Source organism: Manis javanica, chromosome 4, assembly GCF_040802235.1.
Source record: "Manis javanica isolate MJ-LG chromosome 4, MJ_LKY, whole genome shotgun sequence".
Lineage (NCBI taxonomy): Eukaryota > Metazoa > Chordata > Mammalia > Pholidota > Manidae > Manis > Manis javanica.
In genome coordinates this window covers 25,768,725-25,790,575 of record NC_133159.1, presented here as the reverse complement: position 1 = coordinate 25,790,575, position 21,851 = coordinate 25,768,725, and the positions used below count along the sequence as shown (strand labels likewise).

At 50.0% G+C, this 21,851-nt stretch overlaps 1 protein-coding gene across 2 annotated transcripts in view; it reads right to left on the bottom strand.

The window, feature by feature from the left end:
* Positions 1 to 1,433: 1,433 nt before the first annotated feature.
* The window catches only part of C4H1orf94 (chromosome 4 C1orf94 homolog), a 34,973-nt gene continuing 14,555 nt past the window's right edge, over positions 1,434 to 21,851 (bottom strand). The window contains exons 3-8 of one of the 2 annotated variants that reach the window (XM_073233616.1): positions 17,235 to 17,917; positions 14,044 to 14,304; positions 12,806 to 12,984; positions 8,328 to 8,405; positions 4,666 to 4,862; positions 1,434 to 1,893 (exon numbers count right to left, since the gene is read on the bottom strand). In XM_073233616.1, coding sequence (XP_073089717.1) covers positions 1,818 to 1,893; positions 4,666 to 4,862; positions 8,328 to 8,405; positions 12,806 to 12,984; positions 14,044 to 14,304; positions 17,235 to 17,917 — 1,474 coding nt within the window. In that variant the 3' untranslated portion in view covers positions 1,434 to 1,817. The remainder of the gene's footprint in view (positions 1,894 to 4,665; positions 4,863 to 8,327; positions 8,406 to 12,805; positions 12,985 to 14,043; positions 14,305 to 17,234; positions 17,918 to 21,851) is intronic. The other variant, XM_073233617.1, reaches the window with a different exon arrangement.

The following is a 21,851-nucleotide window of genomic DNA, read 5'->3' as shown; positions in this document are numbered from 1 at the left end:
CGCTGGGAGATCAGAGAAGATAGTACATTTAAAAAATAAGAACAATATGCTATATGTTTATTTCTAAAAATCAGAACCAGAAAGTGCTTTTGAAATTAAAGCAGTGGTGGCTGATCTAATGTTTTAAGAGAAAAGGGTTGGATGCTAACATCAGATCTCACGCAAAGAACTAAAAAAGATTCAGGAATAGATTATAGGAGATAAAAGATAAGAAGATGAGAGGCTCAGTCCAGAGACTAAATATCTGGCTAACAGGCATTTAGGCAGAACAGTAAAAATAAAGGGGGTGGGGCAGAGGCAGTATTAGCAGGAAAACAGAAGAAAATTTCCCAGAATGAATGGCCCAAACCAGTGTCAGCAAAATGAATGAAAAAGGTCTACATCAAGGCTTATATCTGCAAGATTTCAGGATATCAGGGTTAAAGGCAAGATTCTAAGATTTCCAGAAAAAACCCACTCGCATACAAATGTCCAAGAACCAGAATGGCATCAGATTTCTCAACAGTATTGTGGGAACCTAGGAAATCCTGGGCCCAAACAGTCATTGCTTTGAACTTTCAGGTGACTAATAGGGTTGGTGATAGAGCAACTTAGAACTGACAGTGATGGTCCATCCTGTGTGTGCGTGGTTCACTTTTTTGACCCAAGGGTAGGTCCTTACATTAACTCTAACTTCATCTTATTGGAGTTTGCTAAAGGATGACACGTGGTTTTCATTTCACAGACTATCCTTGATCAGGGATGTCAGCCTGGGCTACCACTGGGAGAATAATTCTGTAGCTTTGCCCAAGCTCAGGTGAACAGCGGGGTGCGCTGCCTCCCGTGGGTGTAGAATGGGAGCAAGTGCATGTTATCACCAGTTGAGTCCGCCTCCTCTTCCCAGATTTGTGCCCTCCATGAACGGTATCAGGATGCTCTCAATGTCCTTATTTAAGACACTGGCAAAAGTTGATTCAGACAGACCCAAGGACGGTGCTATTAGGTGCCTAAGGTGCAGTTTTGAGACAGGCCTGGAGCTTGGCATTGATACACAATCACTGGATAGAGCCTGTTACACTTAGGGCTATTTGTGGAATTGATTTCCAGGACACATCTTCCCATCTGGTGTCCCAGAGAGACGTTCTCTGCAAAACTGCCACCTGGATATGACAGAGGAGGTTGTGTTTTTAGGTCCATTCTTAAGATGCATAAACCAGAATATTGAGAAGTGAATGGATCACACAGAAGAGAAGAGAAAGCCCTCACATGTATGATCCCTGGGGTCCTGAGTTTAGACAGCACCACTTGGAGGACTCCAGCCCACAGTTTCTTTTCACATCCCGAGTAAATGCTGAGTCCCGTGGCGGGGAGAGCAGTGAGGGTGACACTGAACATGAGCAAGCACGTCCCTCCAAGACACAAAAATAGACACACTCCACTTCAAGCAGCTCATACTTTTATCATAAAATACACACTTTCTAAAGTTAAGTGTCTTACTTTTATTTGAATGACAACAAAAACAAAAATCACTCATGTTAGCTAAATACAGGTGCTTATGTGGTTGGGCAAGTGAGCATGAAGATGAGGGTGTAGGTGGCTTGGGCTGTGTGTGTGTGTGTGTGTGTGTGTGTGTGTGTGTGTGTGTGTGTGTGTGCATGTGTGTGTGTGTGTGTGGTGTTGTTCAATAGATGAGTCTGGTCTTGCTGTTTTCTGTCTGAGACCTGGTCGGAGGACTCGCTTTCCAAACTTCATACCAAGCTGTTTGCAGAACCCAGAAATCCAGAGCCCTTAGCCCTGATCCTAGGGCTAAGGTAGGAGGAGGGAGAAGAAGAGGAGGTCTAAAAATTTTTGCCATTCCCGCTGGAGGAAAAATAAGGGCTGTTCCTCAGGGCCCCACCAGACGTTGAGCCGAACCTGGAAGAAAAAGATGATGGATGTCATGATGAAATTCCTGATGGTAGCAGAGATATTAGGAAAAGTAATATGTGAATTTTGTGGCTGGCTGTCCAAGACAGGGAAGATCCTGATCCTGACAGCCCTGGAGGCTAAAAGCTTTTGCTATGGGAAAATAAAATGTTAAAAATGACACAATAAAGAGCTGCTTCTGCTACTTAGGTTAGGAAGCCCCTGGCAGCCTGAGGGATTATTTCTGTGGGCCTATGCTCTCTCCGTGACCGGGACCACATCAGGGCATCCAGAGCAGGGGGCCTCTCTGGGTCTGAGCACCTTCCCTGTGGCCCTGCAGCCACTCTAGCTGCCTTGGAGCACCAGGTGTGTCCCTCAGGAAATTCCACAATGTCAGAGAACTCAGAGCCAGTGTGAAATCTTGGAGTCTGGATAATCCTTCTCCTCTTATTAGCACCAAGCTGAATCAAGTCCTCCATGTCAAAACCAGTCTGAGAAGTAAGCACTGAGACATCATTCAGGGCCTGGGACTTTGCTAGACCTTCAGGGAAGGAAGACCCAGGAAGATCTGAGTCTCACCCTCCAAGGGTAGAAATACACACACTTCTGCTTTCTCTCCCTGGCACATTCGTCTTCATACTTCAAAATAGAGTTCAAAAGCCATCTCCCCTGTGACCTCCTCCCTGACCTTTCCAGATGGAAACATTTACTCACACATCCAGGGTCCTATTGCAATTTCTTCCCCTATTTGCCAGGATACTTTAAATGAATGGGAACAGTGCTCAGTGCAAACCGCAAGTGGTAGATTTAGTTTAATCCAGGGATTCTCTGTCACTTTTCAGCTGGGCAGATGCATATTACAAAAGACGTTCACATTCATGGCACCCACCCATGAATTGATGAAACAAAACAAAAAGGGTGGGGGAAAGGGGGGTAAGAAGCGATGGGAACAGGTCCCCGTTAATTTGTAATGCCTCAGCTGCTGTCAGTATCTGTCCCTCACTCTGAGTGTCCAGGGCAAGGCTTTAGGTTACTTTGATTCCCTTCTCATTAAGTTAAATTCCATGAGAGCTGGGACATTATCTGGGCTGCTCACCATTCTGCACCCAGCACCCAGCCTGGGATCTGGCAAGAGGTAGGCATCTGATAAGCAGTTATGCTGGCATTAACCCCATCTCTTTTTCTCTCTTTCAAAAATCATATTGGAAAAGAAATTATTGAAAGTGATGTTGTTAGAGCAAGCCCCTGGATTCACTCTGATTTGCAAAATAAAGGCTGTAGCCCATACTTTAGCATTTTGTCATTATCAGTAACAAATGACTCACGGCACACTTCATATCTGATTGCCACAGCTTATGCAGCCAGGCCGTTCTGGTGCAGCACTTCTGATACGATAACTGGCAAGGGCATGGTCTGGACAGGATGTCTTCAAGAGGGCTAGGAAGAGGGGTAATCCATATGGACCAGAATTATCAAGGAATGCTTCCTGGAGGAAGAGGAGAAGCTTGAACTACCTCTTGAACATGGGGAACTGTGCTGGTTTGTCTGCAACAGTTTCTACACCAGTATTTCCAATGTGATTATTATTTGTGCTCCTTTACTCTCAAATTATTATTGTTTGGAAGATAAATTGTTTGGTTATCCTACCCTGGTGAATGCATGCAAATTGATTAGTCAGCTGGAAGTGAGGGTTCCTCTCCTCCTTCCCTGAGAACATAGAGGCCACCAGCTCCTTCTCCTCCCAGTCCTTCCTTGGTTCTCTTCTTTGCTCCTGAGCCACAGGAAGCATCGACCCTCCTTGTCTCCCAGACCGAATTCTCCACCTAGGCCCTTGTATCCTTCCCTGCCAGTGCAGCCTGTCCCAGACCTTGTCTGTCCTGCATGAATGATTTGTTCATGCAGAAAGTATTTACTGAGGACCTAGTATGTGCCTGGCACTGTTCCAGGCACTGGTTACTGGAGTGAACAAGACAAAGTTATTCCTTCTCTCATTCCAGTGGGAAGAGAGATGACAAGGGAATAAACAAGGGAGGTGGGAAGGAAAAGAATCAGTGTCAAATTGGGGGATTTGGCCCTAATCCTATACACTGAGTTTCTTGAACTGGGGCACATGCTCCCCGGGGTGTGCCCAGGAGATTCAGATTCTCAGAGATGACATGGCACAGCCTGCCTCTTAGAGCATCAATATTAGTTGAAGACATTATGTGGAATTTTCAGCTAAAACATTGAGTGTGCATTGGCTGTTTGCTGCTAAGCCCCCTTCTGCTGCTTGGTGTACTTTGGTGGAAAAGTGTGAGGTCCGGGTCAGCAGGGAAGGGCCCTTCAGCAGGGCCTGTCGCAAAGTCAACGGGATATTCAGATCAGCCTAGGAAGGAGCTCAGGGTGCAGCAATTTGGGGCAGAGAGTTCTTAGATTACCTGGCCATGTCCCGCAGAGAACCAAGCAAAGGAGCAAAGATGGATGCGTTGTGCTCCACTACCAGCTACCTGCTATTGGGACGGGGGGTGGGGGGGGCATCCATTTCTGCAACCAGACTGTAGGGTCCCCAGACCAAAAAAGGGCCTACAAAAGGGACCCCCGGACCCCAGACCCAGGCCCACCTGCACATCAGGTCCATCCAGGACCCACACAGCCTCCAGACACAGGCACAGGGCCCTCCCCACCCACAGACATGGAATGCAAGCACCCAGAAAGCACCAATGAGACCCAACACGCTTGCCTCCCCATCTCCTGAAGCTTTCTGGAAACAAGCTGGACTTCCAGAGTGTTCCGAGGACTCACCCATATGCCTGGGGGATGAGGTACTGCAGCCCATCACTTGCCATGAGGGAAGGGTCTCGGGGATTGGTGGAGAGCTTCGGGGGTGTCCCCTGAGGGTATTGATAGTTGGGCTGGATGAAGGGGATGTAGCTCAGTAGGGGGTTGTAGGAAGAGTGGAAAATCTGCTGTCCCATCTGCTGTAGGTTATATGGCATCACCTGCAAGTCAGAGAGGGAGAGGGGCTAGGTCCACAGAGCCCACTGCTTCCATACATCAGTTCCCCAGCTGTGCCCCTCACCCTAACTTCCGCACCCACCCTTCAAGGCAACACGTTGAAATGAAAATGGTACAGGGCTCAGCTTCTGTATGTGAGGCAGGAGAGTTACTTAATATATCTGAGCCTCAGCTTCCTCATCTGTAAAACAGGCAGACACTATCTCCACTGTACAGGGATTGAGTCAGTTTGTTAAGTAAAGAGAATGGCACAGGATAAATAGCCAGCAAGTGTCATTTCTACTCTCTTCCCTGTCTCCCCATCTTTCCCTCTATCAAAAACAATCCACAACACCCCTTGGTCATTTTTAAGTCTTACTATCTCAAAAAATGCTGTTGAGATTAATACATTCCTGGCTTCTCCCTCAGGATCTCAAGAGATTCCAAGTCTAAGACAGCCTTGCCCAGTGGAAATTCCTGTGATGGACGATGGAAATGCTTCATATCCACACTGCCCCATATAGGAGCTACCAGCCCTAGGTGGTTACCGAGCACCTGAACTGTGGTTAGTGTGACTAAGAAACTGGGTTTTCAATTTTACTTAATTGATTTAAACTTGAATAGCCATGCATGGCTAATAGTGATGGCACTGACAGTGTGAGTCCAGAGGAAACAGCAAAAGAGGGCAATGAGATTCACTTCAAATCCTAGAAAAAAATAGGAGCTCAGTGGGATTTCAGAAATGACCTGGATCAGACACCCACCCAGAACTAGGGGGATCACTATCTTGCCCCTGACAAGACAGGGACCCATTTATCCTATTTGCTGATATATTATTAGCCCTAAGACTGTGCCTTGCCCAGCATGTTAAATGAATGAATGAATAAATGATAAAGGAAGAGGAGGAAGGAAAGAAGAGAGTGGCTGTTTGAATACCTAAAATGACGGGGAGCTCATTACATCACGAGCACTGTATTCCACCCCTGACAGCTCCACGTGTCAGAAAAATCTCCAGTATAGAGCTGATATCTATCCTTCTGAGGGGAGTTTTAGTTAAAACAGGGGAAACTTCTGGACTTCCACTTTAAAAGCAAGAATCTGGGGTCCCAGCTGTGGAGGGATTTGGATTTGCTGGCACTTACTGCGCACTTGCAGTATGCCAACCCTCTCATATGGATCCTCTCATTAAACTCCAAACAGCCCTGTGAGGCAGTACCATTAAAATACCCATTTTAGAGAAGAGGAAACTGAGGCTCAGAGAAGTTAAGCAATTTGCTTAGTGTTTCAAAGTGTCCGAGTTGTGGTCAGAACCCCCAGGGCAGTAAGCCAGGAGCCTGTGACCCTGCACTTCACCTCTCTGCCCGCTCCCTCTGAAAGCCTGAGCCCCTCCACCCCGTCCCCCCACTACACCTCCCCCAGTGGACAGGTAGGACCTAGTGAGGCTAGATGTGGGCACCCAAACCCCAAAATGATGAGCTAAAGTTCAGAAAGAGGAGAGCTCACAGGGAGAGCCCAGAAAGGCACCAGCCAGGACAGACACCTCTGGGTCAGCATGGCAGAAAATACCCAGGTTTTTGCAGTTGGGTAGGGGGGTCCCTGGGAGGAGAGTGACAGGAAAGAAAAGATGCATGTCCTAGCACGTTTCCGAGCTTTACTCAAAAATATAGCCCCAACTATATGAAAAACTGATAACAACTGTAAAATAAAGCTGTATGCACTGCTCTGAAAACAGCTCCAAGATAGACTCTTTGCTGGCAAAAGCATCGGTAGAACAATGCGCGCAGAATGCCCCATTTGTACAAAAAGGTTTGCATGACTAGATACTATGCAAAGATATTTAAGAAAACCAGTAACAATGATTGCCTCTAAGATATTTTTATTTTGTGCCATGTTCTTATTTTACTTTTCAAATATATGCACATACATAGCTCTGTCTGAAAGCATCATCTTTGGAACTAGGTGGGCTATACCACTGGTGATGGGTTGGAGGTGATGTGGCTGGGAATCTGTGAGTCAGTCTGCCTCTCATCTCTATTTCATCTCAGGATGCAAAACTCCTACGGCTGAAAAAGCAATTCTGGCCCACCTGATAAAGTAACCTATACCTACAGGCATTTTTCTACCCTCTGGAACATTCTAACATACTTCACTTCAGAGGTGCAGCTTGCAGAGAAAAGATGGGGCTCCCCAGGGAGAGAGCAGAGGCCTGGGAGTCTGAGTCTGAGTGTGGCGTCTGCCCACCTGTGTGTGAGGTGCAAGGCCACCCTGAGGATATACCAGGCTCTTGGCAGCTCTCCTCATGCCCCGAGACACTCAGGAGCTCTGAATGTGTGTGTTTGTGTGTGCATGTGCATGTGGGCACATGCAGCTTGGTGGCATGCATGTAACTCTATTTGTGTCTGTGTTTGAATTTTTGTCTCTGCTGTTTTATTTGACACTGTATTTGTGTGTGTGTGTGTGTGTAAGAGCCAGGAAACCATGGTGCCTGGGAGCACAGACCCTGAAACCCAATTCTGCTTCTGTGTTATTGTCACGCAAATATTCATCCCCCACCTACCCAGGGGAGTAAGGGTGCCAGATTTAGTGAACAAAAATACAGGCCATTCAGTTTAATTTGAAATTTCAGATCAACAGCAAATACTTCTTGAATATAAGTGTGGCCCATATAATATTTGGGACATACCTATACTAAAACTTTATTCACCAGTGGCCTGAAATTTACATTTCACTGGGTGTCTTGTATTTTAACTGACAAACTGCTACGGGAGGACTATGACTCCCCAGCCCCACTGACGTTGGGCAAAGCCACAGGATTTGCTTTGGCAGGTGGAAGGCAGACGCACATTACACACACTAGCTCCGAGCTGAGGCTCCGACACACACACACACACACACACACACACACACACACACACACACACACACACACACACTCCTGCCATCTAGCATGGCAGGAGCAAAAACTACTGTATATTCAGCATGGGCCCAAAAGGAGAGCATGTGGAAAAGGCCTGAACCCAACCCCAACCCAGCTCAGCCAACCGCAGACACGTGAGTGAGAAATAAAGATGTATTGTTGAAAGCCCCTGAGAAATGGAGGCTCTCTGTTGCTGAGGCATAGCTTACTTTTATGTTAACTTTCTAACATTGGGCAAGTGATTTAATCTCCCTGTGCCTCAGATTCCTCACCTGTAACTTACCTCATAGGGTCGTTGTAAAGTTAAATTTGTTAATGCAGGCAAAGCCCTAGAAAAGGCCTGGCACACAGCAAGGGCTCTGGAAATGCCAGCTGCGGGTAACACCTAGAAATGCTGGCTTGTTCCCACACACAAGGTATTTTTGTGTCTGTTCTCGGCCAGAAAGTAGGGCTGGTGGCCGGCTGGTGACCGACAAAGAAAATGGAGCAGATGTCTGTCTGACCTGAAGGCCTTTGTGGAGCTGGGACAGAAGGGAGGAGGCCGTCTACTCACCTGCTGGGAGTAGCACCCCAGCTGGGGGTGCAGGGTCTGCTGACAGGGCATCCTGGCTGCCCACTGAGGGTACAGGCCCTGGAGAGAAGGGAGAGGCTCAGTGCCTGAGGCAAAGGGCTCCCAGCCAGAGAACAGCAGCTGCTCCTCAGCTTCCCGCTCACATGCCTGGACCTCCAGAAACGGCCAAGTCTGACCCTGGCACTACCAGCCGGACCCACCTGGCGCCCAGCCCAGCGGGAACCAGGTGGAGCAAGCACTGCTTACACCATACAGGAAGCCCATGTTCAGCAGGATTCACAGCCCTTTGGGTGGGTATTTACAATAAGAGCTTCAGGAACCTGATTGCCTCTTGCATCCCAGATCTGCCCCTTAGTGGCAGTGGACCTTGGGCATGTCACTTCACCTCTTTGAGCCTCTTTTCCCTTGTCTGTAAAATTATGTGTATTCAAGCCTGTAAAGCCTAGGAAGGTAGCCAGATTACCTTTGTTGCTGTGTACACTCCTTTTCTAACTGCCTTTCCCCAAATCCTATTCCTGCCCCGAGACATGAGGTGTCCATGACTGTGTGTGTGTGTGTCAGCATCCATGTTTCTTTAAGCACATCTGCTCATGCACTTCAGTGTGGGTCTCTGCTGCTGTGTATCTATATGCTCACACATACTCTTGTGTCTGTACCTTATGATGAAGATTGTTATGAAGACAAATGGGCTAATGCATCTTAGAACTATGTGTCTAGCACATAGTAAGGATTCTGCAAACATTAGGTATTTTTAGCACCTCTTACTATCCCCCACTCCCCCCACCACTCAAAGAGGCTCTCTGGCAGCTCAGCAAAATGGGAAGTAGAAAGTTTACTCATAAATCTGTCCAGGGTGGCCTTAGGTGTCCATGAGGACACACACACACACACACACACACACACACACACACACACACACACACACACACACACACACAGCAGAACTGTGCTGTGGGGAGGGTCAGCCCATGAACCTTCTACTCTCAGCTTCCTCTACCTGCCAATCCAGAGTTACCTCATAAGATGCAGCTCATAGCTTTAAGCATCCCTCAGACCAGTATGTCCTTCTGGAACATTCTGAACCCCAAGATGCTGCCTCCATTCTGGACTCAGCTTGTCCTAATTACCAAAGTGTTGATGGGGGATGCTGTGCCCTTGATGATTTCCTCAGAGCCCATGGACTCCTCATGAAAGGCCCTGGAACCCCTGATAGGGGCTCTGAGGAGAAGCATCCCAGCTGCTCTAATGCCCCATCTGCAGGTCCCCGAGAGTGTGCGTCCTCTCAAGCCTCCCCTCGCTCTCTGGCCCCATCCGCCTGACACTGACCGTGCTCAATCCCTCCCACCTCCACCAACCCCTTCACCTGGAACCTGTGCCCCTGCCCCCTTTTCTCCAGGCCCTGCAGCCCAGGACAGCCCCACTCACCACGACCACAGCCTGGCCTGAACCTGTGCAGAGTCAGAGGATGGGGCTGGCCTGCTTGTCCCCAGCCCACAGTGTGCTCCAAGGCCAGGTTCCAAGTGTCCCTGCTCTGTGTCCACTGTTTTGCTCAACTCTGCTTTGCACAGCCAACTCCCCTAGGCTGCCATCCTCCCCACACCTGCCTGGGCTAAGCCTCCCCGAGATCTGCCGAAGACCAGCAGCTACCAGGCCCTGCTTGGTCCTGGGGCAGATTTCAGGAGACAGTGCCATATTCATCAGTGAGAGAGACACTATAGGACTTTAAGGACATTTCTAGCTGCTCCAATTGCAATTCTGTAAAATTGTAAACAAGAGCAAACAAACATTCATTCTTCTCTACTTGAGGCCACGGCTTCTTTCCAAGCACCCTCCCTCCTGGGCTGGGAGCAGAGCTCCTTCATGCCTAGCAGCCTGGGAGCCTCCGTCGCTCCTCGGGGCTGGGGGCTTGGTCTTCCACAGCTCTGCATCCCTCCACAGTGGAGCTCTGAGTAAACGGGATTTGGGACCTCATCTTTATTCCTAACGCCACGCAGGAAAAGAGATGAGGATAGACTGTCCTCCGTTTCTCCTCTCTGTCTCCTCAAGGTTTGCAGAACTCCCTGACCATGTTTCCTAGGAAGATCAGGGCTGAATAACAATAAAAACTAACATCTGTAGCATACTGCGTCCGTCTTACAAAACCCTTTTCCACCCATGGACTCGATCAACCTTGTCACTAAATCAAGTATATGCTCCCACTGTAATTATTATGAGCCCCTTTCCAAGTGAGGAAACTAGGTCTCAGAGCATTTAGCTAACTTGCCCAAGGCCACTCTGCTTGGAAGCAGTAGACTTCCTCTAAATCTAAGTTTGCCAATTCCAAAACCTGCCCTCCTTTTCTGCCCTTTGATCAGCTGGCTTGAAACTGGAGAGCACTGTGAGATCAGGAGAAGGTGGGAGGAGGTGGACTATGCTGTCCTTCTTTACTACCAGGGTCCGTTTCTACAGATAACTTCAGCTGGGCCCGTGCAGTGCCCACAGACCTGGAAGCCCCACCAGCCAGGGTCCTCAACTGCTTCTAGCCAGAGGCCAGGGCATCCCCAAGTCAGTTCTGCATTGCAAACACCAGCATCTCTGAAAACAAAGCACCTTCATGCTCAGAAAATATGTCCAAATCTCACCCACTTCAAAGTCAAGACCAAAAAGTGAACAGAACAAAGAGATATTATCCCCTTTCTTATAAATCAAACCATTACAAATCTGCTGTACATGGTAAATCCTGTCAGAGGATTTTAGAGTGACTCCAGTTTACACTAAATACTATTATGCACTTGTTTCTCTTATAGGGGCGGGGCAGGGTGAGGGGTGCGCACAGTGCTGGCCATTGATTTGTTCCTGACTTGTATGGAACCTGAGCTCCTTAGTCATCTCTGAATCCCTCATCTAGTTAGTGCATAGCCTGTAGTTAGTGCAAAGTTATGGTTTCCAAAATTGTGTAAAAAAATGAGTAAATAAATATATGGATGAGTAAGTAAATAAATGAATAGTGAATGAGCAAACAGAAAAATGCACAGGTAGAGGAATATTGGTGGAGTTGGTGAATCAATGAGTATATGAACAGGGCATTTCTCTCAAGACCTGTGCAAGGACAGTGTATTATAGATGCAGAATTGACGCACTTTGATACCCCTTAGAGCCCACTTCATTACAACCTCTCCTCAGTGGTGGGCAGAAGGCCTTCTGTCCCGTGAGAGGAGAGGGTGTGCATGTGCTCTCTTGAGCAAACAAAAAAAGACTTAAAAACAAAACTTTGAGAGAAAAAAAAGAGACTTTGTTAAACTCCCTTAGCTCCTATTGAAGCTTCTGGAGCTAAGCCTATTGGAACAGCTCAGAGAGGCTTTCCGTTGAGTAGAGAAGACCCGCCTTCTGCCCGGGACATCTAAGTCATAAGGCTTATGCTGAGTTGTAAAGGAGGAGATGCCACAGGGACCCACGGGGCAGTGGGAGGGGAAGGGCCACAGAGACAGGGCAAGACGATTTTCAGGTGTATATTCTTCTCCATTTGCCCTCTGCATGTTTGCTGGGCCAGGCTGGAACAGCTAACCCCCTAGGAAGGCCCCACAAGTTGGGGTGCATTCCTGCCTCTCCCCCTGTGCCTACATGCTGTCTTGGAGAGGAGCCAGAGAGGAGAACAGAAGCCTGAAAAATTTTAGACACTGAGCATTCACTGTTCCTGGAGAAACTGAGCATTACTTAAAAGGAATACTGTGCTACTGAATTGAACTAAGGCTTAAACCAGGGTGGACATTTATGATTTTTTTCCCTCCTTCTGCCCAGTGGATGGCAGCTCTTAAGGAAGATTAAGTTAAATACTACAGAAACTACACTTTCCCTCCATAAATAAGTTCTGTGAGTAAAATATCCAGTCCTGCTACAAGTGCTACACCATCCCTTTCTGTCTGGCCACTAATTCTTTTTTAGCTATGAGCCCAAACCAAGAATGGGCACCAAGCCACTTCAGTTGGTGCAAACTAAGGCTGCCCACATGTAGTTTAAATAAGGTGGCCATGTGATTTATCACCCATACCAGGACACTTGTGCATGGAAGAGGGGGTGATTAATAATTAAGCTGGAACAAAAGACCTAAATGGAAACTGTCCCAGGTACCCAAGGATGCATGTCATCCAAGGGTTAAGGAAGACATAGGAGGTGGGTGGGAACAAGGACTAGCCGTCATCCTATCCTGGGGGCCTAAGCACTTAACTGGAGAAAACTAGCAAAGCAGCTCTGGAACACACAGTATAGAGTGAACTGGAACTTAGACAATAGAAAACTAGAAATATGTAGGCACATGCATGCGTGTGTGTTGCCAAGTAGTTGGTCTGATGTGGTCACAATGAAGAAAGTAACTAACAAGTCTAAGGGCTGTTTGTGAATGAGGCTCCCCGTAAGCCACGGCTTCCCCACAGCTGGAGCGCACAGGGATGGCACCCGGAGTACCAGGCCACCTGCTCACTCACCTGATACTGTGGTAAGGTGGAGAGATTGGTGAATACAGGAGGTGGCGCATAGTTCAGGTTGAGCCAGAGTGGCTGGGTCAGGGGTGTGGCGGAGGGCAAGGCTGTGGCACAGTGTGGGGTGAAAACCTTCCCCGTGTGCTTGAGGTTGTTCTTGGCAGCCACCATCACAGGCGTGTTAGCTGTAAGTCACAGGAGAGGGAGAGCATTTCAGGGCTTGAGGAAGGAGCGGCCAGGATGCCTGCAGCACCCTGACTGGCCCCAGGGTTCATGTTTTCAGAGGCCATGTCTTTTGAGCTCCAAGAGGGTCCTTCACAGTTCGGGTGAATTTCCAACTAGAGGAAAACATCATTAGTTCACACCTGGCCAGTTTGGAAGGGGTGACAGCCCCAGCATGGCCTGGCGTGGAGCTTCTCTCGCCATCATTCCCTACCATAGGAGGCAATTTAGCAAGACAATGCACCAGACCAGACAGTGAGGGCTGAACGTCACCAACGTACAAAACCAAATTCTTTCAAGTGCTGTAGAAAAATCCAGTTTTATATAAACAATTGCTATGCCATCGGAACTCATTCTTACCGAATTATTAAAGCAACCTCCTGAGCACATGTGCTCTGCAACACTGAGGACCGTGCACAGGTTGGTGTATCTATATTGGGATCATTCTTTAAAGTACTTAAAACACTATATAATATGTTTGGTGTAACCCAAATTAGGTTGATTGAGATTTGGTTGTTTCAGGATATGAATCCTGGATTCTCACCTCAGAGGTATGTCCTGGGGTCTTACAGAATCAGAGATGGGACCTCAGTTTCCCTTATTGTCATCTTTTTTGGGGAAGGAGTTTTGACAGAAACAGTTGTAGGAGGGCAAGGGAGAGAAAGCAGGGACACAGACAATCTTGATGGAGAAACAACTTCAAGGACAGATTTTTGTTTGGTGTGGGCAACCTGAAGGGATGACATATGCTGGGTCAGGACTGTATTCAGACTGACCACTAAAAACGCCCATGTGAACCCTGAAAGCCAACTGCATTTCTATAGCAATTATATTCCCAATAAGGGACATAGGGAGAAGGTCATTTCCCCCATTTTCCGGGTTCGAAAACAGACACCCAGAAGAAACCCGTGACCTGCCCATGTGTTGAATGGGTGAAACCATGTGTTGGCAGGGCCACTCTGGGGCCTCTGAGGGCTGCTGGGTCCCATCTTCCACAGACTCCCCCAGCAGGGGCAGCTTACATTTCAGATCCAGCCTATCCACCTCCACTTTGCTGCGAAGCTTCAGCTGCCCACTTGGGTTCTTGATGGTCCCAAGAAACTCATAGCACATGGTCTTCTCAGCTGGACACGCAGGCTTCTTGACCGCCAGGGCCATGGATATGGGGCCCACTGGCTCGCTGCAACCCTCCTTGCCAGAGGAGTCCTTCTTGCTCTGGGACTGCTGGCTGAGAAGGAGGCTCTCTCGGCCCTTGGTCGGCTCCTTGGTGCCAGGGTTCTGTTCTACAGCAGGAAGGAAACTGAGTCAATGGCACTGAAAGGCCAAGTGCTGGCTGCCAGATACACCTTTCTGTGGACTAAGGGAGGGTTCCTCCATAGCATACACCTCTAGGGTCTCTCTCCTAGCCAAACACAAGCCCAGTCTGTTCCCTGGAGACGTCGCAGACCGCTGCCCATCCTGACATACCCCTCTCACCCATCTGTGCATCCATCTGCCCAATCCTTCTTCCTTCCATCATTCTTTTCCTTTCTTCTTCCCACCCAAACACCTTCCTTTTCCTCTTTTCTTTCCCCCTCTCCCTTGCCCCTCCTTTCCTTCCTTTCTACCTTTTTTCTTTCGTCTCTCCCTCATTTTCCCCTCCCTTCCTTCTTTCCAACCATGCAGAGTGCCAGCCTCAGGACACAAAGCTGACTTGGACACAGTCCTTGCCTTTGCGGAGCACCGGGCTCAGTGGGGAAATGCACGTTCCTGCAGAGCCTGTGACCTGAGCCGCGGGCGGGCCCCTCCCCACACACCCCACTCCTCACAGGTGATTCAGCTCTGTTGGCAGCACCAGGCCCTGACCCGAGTGGCAGGGACACTGTGATGAGTCACAGCCAGACTCAGCCCTGCAGGAGCACACAACAAGGAGGAAGAGAGAGACAGACCCAGAAATAACTCCAGGACAAGTAGATGCGGACCATGAGGTGACAGAGGGACATGGTGGGAGAAGAGGGTGGCTGCCACAGCTTCTGTCTGAGAGGGTCAGAGCCCTTCCAGAAGTAAGTGGGCTTTCAGGGAGGCCTTCCATCAGGGACATGGGGGTGGGGGAGGGCGCACGGCAGGCGAGGGTGGCCACATGCCAAGTGCAGGGCCATCAGACATATAGTGTGTCACTAGATATGGCTGGTGCTGGCTTCAGGTGCCTCTCCAGAGAGCATGAGGGTCCCCTCATGTGAGGATACCATCTGGACTACCACGGGCCCCTTCACAGCAGTGGTTTTCACCCATATCCTTTTTAGCAGTGGAACTCTTTCTTCAAACCAAATTAAGTGTGGGGGGGATTATACATAAATGCATTTGTCTGTTTTGTAAGGGGTTTTCCCCTGAAGCAGGGGAGAAGGCCTTGCTCCCCCAGCACCTCTCACTCCTTCCCCAGCTCAGGAACTTGCAGGCACCCATGTTGCTGGACTGGGACACACAGCAGGCCCCCTGGATCATTCTGGAAGGACCGGTGCCCAGTTTACTAGCTGGGGGCAGATCTGATCCCACCAGCTCTTGCCTCCCCCAAGCCCAGGGACCTTCCAGTGGGTCTGGACAGACCTGGGCCTGCCCTCCCAGTACCAGCCCAGCAAAGGAAAGAGCTGCTCTAGCCTGAGCCAATTTAGGAGAAAATGACATTTTTAGCAAAACATGTCCCTAGAGTTTCTTCCATGAGTTTCTCTGGTTGCCAAGTTTAGCCCCCAGCCAGTGTGCAAAAATAACAGTACCCACTAATAATAGCCCTTTCCCCAGAGACCCACACACCTGCAGTCTCTCACACCCCCAGTCGCCCAAAACACGCTTGTCGTGTGCTCGTCTCCAAAGCTCCCTCATCCTACATCTGTGCACACAGACATGCACATTCCTGCCTGTCACTCCTCTGACTCATTTGCATGTGCACAAGTACTTCACACAAGGTGGACACACACACAAATGCAGACACACAGACACATGCAGACATACTCCCATCTGCATTTTCTCTGACAAATACACTTACACATGTGAAACTCCCTTTGATACACCTCTGCCCACACATGTGTACACGCAGACACACAAATGGTGGGGAGGGTGGTTGGGACACACTACCTCCAACCCAGAAGCCATCTCTGGGCCCTGGAGAAGAAGCAGAGAGGAAGGTCCCCTCCCTCCAGGGCCTCATTCCTCTCAGCCATATGGCCTGAGTCCCCAAAGAGCCCTCTGGCTCCTAGAGGCCTTCCCAGGCCCCAGAGTCGGCTTGCTGCCCACATCTCTGACTCCTTGGCCTTTCTACAGTACTCTGGAACACAGCATGTCCTCTAGCATGACTGGTTCCTATTTTCACAGGGGGATGGATATGGGGCCCCCCAAGACAGGCATCTCTCAGTTATCCATCCCGGTTCACAGGCTGGGGGAAATTTTTCTTTTGGTGGACATGAACATGGTCCACTCTCCTAGTGAGTGCTGACTGTTCATGAGGCTGCTGCCACCAGTCTGCCTTCTTGGAACCCCCCAGTCTGAGTGGCTGGATCCGAACAGGCACAAAATGTGGAACTGGGAGTCAGGAGGGGGAGACGTAGGAGGTGGCTGGCTGGATCTCCTGGGAAGGCTGTGGACTCCTTGATTAGGGATGGAAATGTACTTTTCTAAGGCCCTGGGGTTCCAGGGCACAAATCCCAGTGCCAACAGTCTGGAACACACCTGGAGCATTTATACATTCACCCACCTGCCCCAGAGACAGGACCAGGCTCATTCGTGGTCAGAACGGGCACCTCCCTTGGAAGTCAAACGACCGGAGCTACCAGTCAGCTTTCTCTCCTATCCAGCTTAAAGTCCCCATGCCGCAGGGAGGTTCACCCGGGACTCAGCTAGGACACCGCCTTCAATGTACCCTGGATGCCTGCTGGACTCAAAAACCAAGCCAGTTACCAAACCTGCCTGTACATGCTGTTCTGCAAGAAGTCCATGATGACTCTCTTCTCAAAGCATGCTGGGATCAAGGCCACATGCTTGCTTACACAAGTGGTGCTCTAGTCTCAGGCATCCAGCAGAGGCCTGTGAGCGCTAGAAGCAGCTTGTACCTGGGAGCTGCACCCACCAGAGGCCACTAGGTTCTACGCTGTACAAAGATGTCTCACTTATCTGCTACCACCATGAATGGCTTTCTGGTAAATTTCTCCTCCCTGTAGGCCCCTGTTCTCCCAGCCCCACTCACCCATCAAGTGATGCCTCTCCATGGCACAGTCTGCCTTGGGCTTGGAGCAGATCTTGGCAAACACTGGGAGCTGCCTCCTCAGAATAGGAAGCTTGTCCGGGGCTGTGGGAGGAGGGAGGGGTGGCAGGAGCAGGCACGGACCCAGCCCTGAAGGCTCCCTGGGTCCGGGGCCACTGAACATGCTGTTCTGCAGGAAGTCCTTGATGAGCCTCGTCTCCTCCTGCACCTTCTTGTTGTCGGGGGCCTTGGATGCTTCAGTGGACTTCAGTGGGAACTGGGCCAGCAGTTTTCTGATCTCCGAGTTGGAGGCACCCAGGCTGTGACCCCCATCCTCTGCCCCCTTGGCACAGTTGATCTTGGCAGCACACAGGTTGCCCGTGACCGCAGGCATGGCAGAATTGCAGTCTTGCCCACTGCCGATATCAGACACGGCCACCTTTGGCTCCAGAAACTTGTCACTGGTAATGACGGGGGCCTGTGAGCATCCACTGCTGCCTGCCACCAGAGGAGGCATGAGAAGGGAGGGAGCTGGCTGTCTAGGCCCCTCTGGAGAGCCTCTGGGTGCCTCCAGGTCTCCTGAGCTCTCTGTGACCAAGACGAGGTACTCTTTGGTGAGGCTCAAGAACTCCTGCTCCACCAACCGGGAGATATCGTCTTTGCCATGGTTGAGCTCCAGAGCTCTGCTAACAGGTCAGAAAGACAGACGGTTTTAGTGCCAGCTCACTGGGGGTGACTGCATCAGGGCCCAGGCCACAAGGAAAAGGAATGGAGAAAACGTATTTCTAGGTAAGAGAAACCTGTTTTTCTCAAGAGAGAATATGGGCAGGCAGTGGTTTCCCAAGAAGTTCCTAAGCCACGCAAGGGGGAGCAGAACCAAGAGCACAGCTCTGGGAATCGGGACACCTGGGTCCTCTCCCAATAGCATGTCTTGACAAATGAGCTGAGCCTTAACTTCAGTCCATTCTTCCTGGTTTAGTTGTGCCCAGGGCCTGAAGCAATAAAACACCCAGCGGCAGAGGGGCGAGGAGTGAGCCAGCAGCTCCGAGCATGGAGTCCAGAGCACTGAGGCTGAGCCGGAGGAAGCCCCCAGTTTCACTGCAGCATGGCAGTGTTAGAAGGACAGTGGAGGGAAGAGCGAGAGCTCATGAATTTCATGGCCCTGGCCAGGGTTGCTCAGCATCTCAGCACCCCTGTCTCTTCATCGAATTTACAGGAATATCACAGGTGCAAAGCACTTTGGACAGTGCCTGGCACAGACCGAGGGCAACATAATTGTCAGCCAGTATGTCTACATTCATGTCAGCCTGGCTGGGACCCTGGATCCTGGATTCCACACTGTGGCCCCATGGATACTGTGTTCACCCTGGCTGGTGTGGCCCTCTGACCAAACCTTGGCTTCTGACTGAGCCCCGCTTCCTGGGAGCCCTTGGTTGGTCCCTGTACCTATTCACAAGCATCTCCCTATATCTAAACACTGGCCTTTAACTGAATCTCAGACCCTGGGCCTCTGGCTGGACCCTTGATGGCCTGCGCCAGCCTGATAGGGCCTTATGGTTCTGTGGGTTGTAAGCTCCTGGTTGATGGCTCTCTCCAGGTGTAGGAGAGGATGGCGATCCTTCCAGACTGGCTTGTGACTCAGCCTGCCCCACCGGCCTCCTTGGCAAGGGGACCCTGTCCTCCCTGGAACTCCCAGGAGAACCATGGCTACCTAGCTTAAAGCCATCTGCGGTCCCTACTCGATGGGCTCTTGTGAGGGGTAGAGGTTGTGGTCTACACAGAACATTCTGGAAACTGCTCTGTGCTCTGCCTCTAGGAGAAGGTGGTGAAGGTGGTGAAGATGAGGCAGCAGGAAAAGCTAAAGCACCACATGAGCAGACCGTTGCATTTGGGGAGGGCCTGGCACACTCCTGCTCTAACAACCCATCCTAAGGGCCCAGCGGTCCCCAGAATGGTGATCACAGAATGCCCCCAGCAAGAACGTGTCTTCCTGGTAATGCTCTTTCTGTGTGAGCACCTGCACACACACAGAGGCACCAAATGACTCAGATGTCACCACACACAGGACCAGGGTAAGGGTCACTGCATTGACAACCCATCAGAATGGACACAGGCTATGGTTCCACAGGCTTCCTGCCATGCTGAGCACTAACCCCTTAGTTGCTGGGTCCTGATAAGACACAGGGGTTCCCGGGGAAGGGGTTGGTGGCCAGGGCACTTGGGGTGCACGGGGAAGAGCTAAAGATGTTTGGGAGTGTGTCACTATTCTAACAAGTATGACAGCTTGGCCTCCTGAGCACCAGCCCCCCCACACAGCCTTGCTGAGAGGCAGAGAGCAGAGCAGAGGAAAGCAGCTTCCACCAAAGGGACCTGGGTCTCAGTCAGGCTCTTCTGCCTGTTTCATGTCAGCCCTGGGGACCTCAGGGGCCTCCCCTGTAACATGGGTGTGGCACTGATGGCACCCACCTTGTGGAGGGTGTGGGAACTTGGTGAGGTCAGCCACGTGCGAGCTCAGGACAGTGCCATGCACCCAGGAAGCTCTCCCACAAGTTGGCTGAGAGCCCTGGAAGCTCCCGGTGGGCCAGCAAGCCTGTGTGCAGGCAAGGCCAGCCTCTCCTCTTGCTTTCCCCTCTCCTCCATGCTCTCTTTCCTTCCCCTCCCGCCTGCCCACTCTCCTCTCCCTTCCTTTCCTCCTCCCCATGTCTAGACTTAGTCTATAAATAGGCCCCACTTTCACTGCCACATCCCTGCAAACAATTGGAATAAAGAGGCTGCCAGCCCAGGGTCCCAAGTTTTAGATCCCCACCCTCTCTTCCTCTTCATCCTCCTCCTCAAAGGGAACAGGTGAGTCTCAAGTCAGAGAAACCAAACATTTGTAGTGTTTGCCTCTTCTCCCCCCAAAACCTTGCAAAGCAAGTTAGAAACCAATAGATTTTCTGAATTATAAAGACTTCCTACAGTTACGGTAATTTTTAAAATTTGTGGTGATGGTATCATGGTTATACTTAAAGAATAACCACAAAAAAACAGTCCCTGTCTCTTAGAGATACATAGTAAAGTATTTACAGATAAAGTTATGTCTAGGATTTGCTTTAAACTTAACCTAGCAGGATGAGGGAAAAGATGGGGGTTTAACAGAGGAAACAAGGTGGGCCACATGTTGATTATCACTAGGGCTGGGCAAGAGGTACGTGGGTTCATTACACGGTCTTTGCTCTGCTTTTGTCTGTGTTTAGTTTCTGTTTTGTTTTGTTAAATAAAAATGTTATGTAATAGATGCACACAGAAAAGTTTCATCACTAAATCCTTTAAAGTACCAGCTGCCAGGAGAAGTCAGAGTGGATTGTAAAAGACCCACAGGGCCCCAGAATCCAGGCACCAAAAACCAGCCCATGGGGGGGTCCTTTCTCCGCACCTTTGAGGACACTCCTACCCCTCCCAAACCCAGAGTCAGGATGAGGGAGGAACCCAGCAAGACCTGGGCAGGAATCTCTGCTCATAGTCCTGGGTCACTCTCCGCTGGACACATCAAGCAGTCAATGGGACTCTAAGGAAACTGGCATTCCCAGAATGAGGGCGTGCAGTGCTAAGAACAGAGGGGGGCCTCTGTGTGCCTCTGCAGGCTGCTCCAGAGTACCCAGCCTTCTCCAGGACGACCTCCGCAAACTCCTATTTCCTTGGCATCTGTCCTAAATCCTCTACAGGCCAGACAGGGAGCCAAGCACCCACAGTGAGTCCTCTCCATACCCTGGGTAATAGACAACTTCATCCCCACTTCACAGATGTTCCCCAGTTCCAATGCAACCAAGGGTTTGGCTGGTTCATCCCATCACACCAGCCTCACAGGGAGGATCACCATGGTGAATCCGGAGCCTGTCATCCGTGGCATTAGCTGTCCCTGACAGCACCATGTCAGCTGCATATCTGATGAGCACAACTTCTGGGTCTTCTGCTAATTTATGGATAGAAATGTTGAATGGCAGAGAGACCAGGGCTGAACCTTGGAGGCACTGCTGAGAGTCCCCGCCGCCCGCCAAGTCTGACAGTAATCCTGGATCAACACTTCGGGGGAATGAATCCATCCAGTCACTATCCCCCCATCTGCACTCCTCCAAGGCAGCCTTCATCAAACACCTCGCCATACGTGATTCACACACCATCACGAGTCCCTGATCAAGGGCCTCCTCCTTACTGGTCCCCTCCACACCCAAGAAAACCAGATTCATTTGCTTTCATTTGTTCTAGTAAACTGCATGCTCACAGAGAGGATATTCTCAGAATTCCGATTTACACATAGGATAAAATCCAAACTCCTTTCTGACCCTGTCACCTCTACCTGCTTTGACTCCCCCTTCTTCCAGCTGCTCTGCGGCTTTCGATGTTCTGTGACATGCCAAGTTCATTCCAGCCCCTGGGCCTTTGCTTTTCCTGTGGAATGCTAGCTCATGCCTTGACTGGCTTTTTCTCATCACTCAAGCCTCAGTTCAGTTTCATATTCTCAATGTAGCCTTTCCTGCCCATTTTCTAAAAGTGTCCCCCTCCACCACTGACTAGGCACCGTCTGCTCCATCAGTCTGTTTCTTTGCTTCATACTATTTACCACCATCCTACAGCATCTTC